This window comes from Melozone crissalis, unplaced genomic scaffold, assembly GCF_028551555.1.
Source record: "Melozone crissalis strain CALT ecotype California unplaced genomic scaffold, PUWL_Pcris_2 ptg000007l_1, whole genome shotgun sequence".
NCBI classification, from domain to species: Eukaryota; Metazoa; Chordata; class Aves; order Passeriformes; family Passerellidae; genus Melozone; species Melozone crissalis.
The window spans coordinates 11,906,549-11,912,500 of record NW_026535785.1 but is presented as its reverse complement, the minus strand read 5'-3'; the positions used below and the strand labels follow the sequence as shown (position 1 = coordinate 11,912,500).

General features: G+C 53.9%; 1 protein-coding gene across 1 annotated transcript in view; it reads right to left on the bottom strand.

Moving 5' to 3' along the window:
• SALL1 (spalt like transcription factor 1) overlaps window positions 1-4,634 on the bottom strand; it is a 15,700-nt gene extending 11,066 nt beyond the window's left edge. Inside the window, exon 1 of the mRNA XM_054269350.1 lies at window positions 4,491-4,634. Within this exon, the coding sequence (XP_054125325.1) occupies window positions 4,491-4,566 (76 nt within the window). The 5' untranslated portion in view covers window positions 4,567-4,634. The remainder of the gene's footprint in view (window positions 1-4,490) is intronic.
• Between the last annotated feature and the right edge of the window lie 1,318 nt (window positions 4,635-5,952).

Below are 5,952 nucleotides of genomic sequence, written 5' to 3'. Positions count from 1 at the left end.
TCAGTGCAGTTTCACTGTTCCACTGACACGTAAAAGAAAGGCTCCTTAAAGCTATATCTAAACTTTGACTACATAAACATTGGCAAAGGGACAAGAAACTAAATCCCTGTTGTTTGGAGGGTAAAACGGAGCTATGGGAACTACCTGTCAATCTCCTCTTCGGGGGTCTGGCATCTGAGGGGTGACAGGGGAATAGGGTTAGCAAAAGAAGCAAAGCTGATAAGGTGAAGCTAAAATAAACTACTAACTTCCTGCTAAGCAACCAGTAAGACTCAATTCGGGGGTCACTGGCAAGATATTGAAGTACATATTGTGATCTGAACCCTGTCACCTTTGGATGGAAGGAGGCTAGCAAAGGTTAAAACAGCTGAACACTTCTTTTTTTTTTCCTTCCCCAGCACCAGCCATACAGACACGAAGCAACAATTTCGCTCACGCGTTTCAGCTTTCAGTTTTTCGAGACTGGAAGCACAAAGGTGTGATGTACCTTCAAGTGTGGAAAACACACAGGGCACAGATCCTTCAGGGTGCCTTTGGCAGGAGCTGCCCCTTTTGTTTTTTACAAACGGTTTCAAGAATCATAATTGTGTTTTCTGAGGCATGTCAGGTCATTTCAATAAAGATCCATGTTTTCACAATTAAAGCATGAATATGGTTAAAAGCCAGTTATACAATAAGCACTGGTACAGCTAAATATACAGGAGGGCTTGTCCTCGGGGAGCCAGATGCTACTTAGCATCAAAAAGATAAATAAGGTACAAACTAAAACATAAATATTTTGCAGCAAGACAAAGATTGGGGTTATGTAGGGGAAACACACACACAACGGGTCTGAACTAACACTGGCTTTAGACAACTTCCACCATATGGGTTTCAGTAATTATTTCTGAATTGCATCTGCATAAGTGATATTTCACAAGGCCCTCTACACCCTGGGCTCACCTTTGGAAAAAACCCCAAGTGTCTGTATCCTGAACCAACAGATTGCAGCTACCTCACAAAAAGGCCTAATTATGTAATGAACTAAAAGCAGCCTAACTGTGCAGTTCTGTCTCCTAAGCATCCTGTCCTCCAGATCCCACTGAGGAACGCAATCCTAATTTCTTTTATTTCATGGGCCCAGTAACAATTATGTGGATGATCGTAATGCTGCAGCAGGAATTCACCAAAATCCATTATTGACATGAAAGAGCACTGGTTCTGATGAGGCTTTAAAAGAAAGGGCAGTAAATATTTTCTCTTTGTCAAAGTCTAGATGGTTTATTTCTCCAATATAACTTTCGCCTTGGAACATTGCACCCCAAAAATGTTCTTTTACAATTCGGAATGTAATTCCAAGAAACCAGAAAAAAAAAATCTAAAATGTCATGAAAGTGGCTGCAGTTATTAACGAAAGGAAATAATCCCACGATCTCCTACCCACTTCCTAGCAGTAATTAGTTACTTGTTGAATATAATTTATGCTGCAAGTAATTTCTGCTATTAATTTGAGAGGTGCTCTGGTTACTCCAATACGAACTTTCTCAAATGTGCACATACACAGGATTTTACAAGGGTAAACCTACTTATCCATTGATTGCACCAGAAATATATTTTAAAGTGAAAATTCTTCCTGGTGGGGGTGAACTCATGAGCTTTGAACTTTAAAAAAAAAAAAAAAAAAAAAAAAAACAAGAGAGAGAGACTGAGATAAGAAAAAAGGCCAAACCAAAACATGCTGATGCAGTGCGAGGAACTTTTTTCCCTACTGATCTTGAGGTATGAAACCATAGCAGAAAGTTTTAACAAACCGGAATTCAAATCTGATGCGAGAAATTTTCACGGAGCCACTCTACGGATTCGCCCAAAATCCTGCCCAGCAGTACCTTACTGCAAGTGCCCGCAGAGGAGCGATGCTCCCCTCGCTGCACCCTGCGCAAACCGGACATGGATTAGCAAACCTGAACTCACAGCGTGAAAGGAGAGGAAAGAAGCGCTCGGAATTCCCAAGTTTTGTTTTGCAATTTCACAGGCACACAAGGCAAACTCGTCCCCGCCGAAGCTCTCCCACCGTGTCTTGCTCAAGGGAGAAGCTGCTGCCAGGGCCGGGGAGCCCGGGAAGGCGGGGGTAGCTCTATGCTAATGCTCCTGCAGCGCCCTGAGCCCTGAAGCACCATTACAGAGCACACCTTCTGGGCAACTGACTCCAAACTCAGCGCCCAGCCATGTAAACCAGCCACAACCCGGCACCAGGACTCGAGAAGGGAAAGGGGAGGCTCCTACAGATTTTGTAGTACAGCACACTGCTTTCCTAGAATAGTTTTAAAACAGAATAAACTTCGTCATTCTCTTCTTTAACTTACGACAGCCACCCAAACGAAACAAAAGCTTCACTTCCATGCCATCATTCCAGGCAAGATTCAACTTACTTCAAGGACATCCTTTAGCAACAGGCAGGAAAGCTGCTCAGTTAACATTCCTTTCTCACACTCCCACTGTACTTCATTTGAAAACGATGTGCAAAATCAGATCAAAAGACTAAAAACAGAAGAAAACGGCTACTTTAAAAAAAGATACTTTGAAGTGGTTTTGACCTGTTCCACCTACTAAAAACAAACCAAAAAAGATGGCAAATGTCAAAAGATGCAATCATACGAAGTGAAGATGTAAAAAAAATCCCTCTCTGATTTTCTTTTCTCTGCTCACTTTAAGAAGTTCCAAATTCTTTCACAGGAGGCCGATGAAAGACAACTAAAACCCTAACGCTTCTCCAACTGCTATTCCAAACTTCGAGCGGAAGTGGGAATAATATCGTAAGAAAAATAAATACGTTTACTGAGATGAGAAAGGGGATCACGCTGAGGAAACGGTAAAACTCGAGTGCATTCAAAGCTCACAAAACTCACTTAAAAACCTCAAATCGACTCTCAGGACCCAAATGACATTTAAGAAATGTTCCGCAGAGCTCCGCGGAGCCACTGCTGATCTGTTTGCTGGTGTACGAGAAGGGCATTCAGGGCATTTCGGAAGCCGGGTAAATGCTCCCAGCGAAGCACAACATCCCGCAAACTTTCCGCCCCGTTTCCACGCGCGGAGCCCGGCCCCTGTCCCGGCGCGGCCGAGAGGCGCGGGCGGGCGGCGGGGCCCGGGCGCGGCTCGGCGGGCCCAGCGCTCCCGCACCGCAGCTGCGGAGGGTCCCGCGCCGCCGCTGCCCCGGGGAGCTGCCGCGGGGAGCGCCCGGTGCTCCGAGCGGCGGGGCCGGTCCGGGAGGCGCAGGGGCTCCGCCGCGCCCGGTCCTCCCTTACCTGCCCGCCTGAAGCGCTTCCGCGCCGCGCCGCCCTCCGCACCCGCGGCCCCCCGGCCCTCGCCCTCCTCATGGCCGCCGGGGGGCCGGAGCCTGCGCCGGCAGGGATGGGAGAACGCTGCCCCGAGCCCCGGACCGACCACTTGTCGCCCCGCGTCCCAGCACAGGTACGGGCGGAGGGAGGCACGGCCCCCGCTGCCCGCCGGGCTGCGCCGAACTCCTACGAAATCCCCCTGCTCCGGAGGGGAGGGAAAAAGGGAGTAAGAAAAAAAAAAAAGAAAAAGATACTTCTCACGGTCCCACTGCAAATCCGGGCGGACACAAAGCCAGCGTTTATCCCTTGCTTACCGGCTTGGAGGGAAGCGGGAGACGGAGGAAAAAAAACCCAAACAAAAAAATACCCAAAAATCACAACCTTAGGGAAAGCAAATCGGCTCCCCGCTGCCCGGAGCCTCCGCGCGGCGGCCGCCGAGTCCCTTCTGAGCGCGGAGCCCGGCGCGGCGGCGGCAGCTCCCGGGACGGGGCGATCCCCCCGCGGCCCGGCCCGGCCCGGCCCGGCGGCAGCGGCGGTAACTTTTCCGCCTCCAGGAAGCCTCTGGTGCAGCCGGAGGCCGGGGCTGCGGGGCGGCGGGGCAGCGTCCTGCGCCCGGCGGGACTGCGGGGGAGCGGGGGGTGCGGAGCGCTGGGGTCCGCGGGGGGGTGGCGGAGGCGGTGAGAAAGGAAAGTGGGTGCCCGGGGGGGATTTTCCGGCCCTTTCGGGGGGACGGCGCGGGCAGCGTGTGTGGCCGGACGGGGCATCCGTCCCGCGGGGCTCCGGGATCAGCCGCCCCACCGCAGCCCCACTTTGTTTCGCAGCTCCGCGGGGCGCGGAGAGAGACGCGGGGGGCGCGGATCCATCTCCCGCGGGCTCAGGATGCCAGACCGCCCCGCTGGGAGAGGGCGGAGGGAAAACATCAAAAAACGGAAAGAGTTTGGAGTTTCGTTAAGAAACAGACGAAACAAAACGCTGAGTTTAAAAAAATAAGATAAAACCCAAGAACTTGGACCAAAACCTCTGAAGGACCCCCCTCCCCCCCGCGTATAACTCCGGGAGATCCTGTTGTCCCACACCAGTGCCCGGCGCGGTTCCGACTCCCCGCAAGGTAAGTTCATCTATTTTGTGTGTGTTTGTGTTAAAATGTGTGCGAGGGAGAGGAGAAGAACTCACCATTTCGCTGGGATAACAAGGCCAGATCGGGATCGGATTGGAAATGCTGAGGCTTCGCCTGCTTCCTCCGCGACATGCTGGCTCAAACATCAGCTGGGGCAGAATAAAAAATTACTAAAAAAAAATCTTCTCAAAATTACGGAAATCGAGCCTCCCCCCCCCAGCCTCCCCGATCCTCCGCGCACCGCGCATGTGTCCTGCTATAATTATGATTATCAATAATGCATTGCGATTAATCATAGAGGGGCTCTTTGAAAGGCGATTGGCACATGGCCAGCTCTATTCAAACCAGCTCGCCTTAATCAATTAGGCGCTGATTTGCTGGAGACCCTTGTCTCTCCGCCGCTCCCACCCAATGAGTCGATCCATGTGGCAGGAGAAGGGGCTGGATTTCCCCAAAGCTGTTTGGATACAGTTTAACCCTCTTAGCAACCAGCTGGAGCTGCATCGCGCCATCCCGGTTACTATAGGAATGTGTCTCCCTTCGCCCCTTCCTCCAGCCCCGACGGGCTCCCCGCGCCTCCCGCCCTCCTTCCCGCAGTTTTGCCCTGCGTTTCACTTTTCACTTTTTTTTTTTTTTTTTTTTTTTTTTTTTTTTTTTTTTAACTCCCCCCTCCTGGCCCGCAGCCCGCACCGGTGGAGGGAGGGCAGGGTGACCGATAATCGATCGGGGGAGGAGGCAGGGCTGGGGCGGCCGGCAGGGAGCAGCGGCCCCGGAGGATCGGCCCCGCACCCGGCAAGTGCCTGCACGGGGAGAGCCCGGCCCCGCTCCGGCCGCCGCTCGCTCCGTCCCGCTGCTGCAAAAAAGTTTTTGGTGTATTTTTTTTCTTGTTTTTTTTTTTTTTTTTTTTTTGTGTTTTTTTTTCCCCCCTTCTCTTATCCCCGCTTTTACAAATAAAAATCCATTTCGCCCTCTCCCAGGTCTCTCTCCCACTACCCCCACCCCCCCCCTTCTCTTTCCATATATCACGGCCCGAGGGGTGCTGAAAATAGGAAGGGTTTGTTTTTTACCTCACACATTCCCAGGACAATTAGGGCGCCGCTGGGAGCGGCGGGCGGACCAGGCGGCCGCTCCGCCCCCGCGCCGCGCGGGTTGGCTGCGCCCGCCGTCAGTCCGCCCGCGGAGCCCGGTGCGAGCGGCGGCGGGGCCGCGGCCGGGGGCGCGTCCCGCTCCGCGGCCCCGGCCCCCCCTCCCCCGGCTCGCTCCTGACTTTTGTTCCCTCTTGGACGTGGGAGCGACGCGCATCTGCCCGCCGGAGGCGCCCCCGGCCGCGCCGAGCGCGGAACGGAGCGGCCCGGCCCGGTTTGCCCGCGGTGCGCGCAGGCGGAGCCGGGCCGGGCCGGGCTGAGGGCGGCGCGGCGGGGCCGTCCCGGAGCCCCTGCGCTCCCCGGGGCCGCTCCTTGTGCCCGGTCCCCAGCGCTCCCGGCGCCGGGACCCTGCGGGCACCGCGCTCCTGCCGCG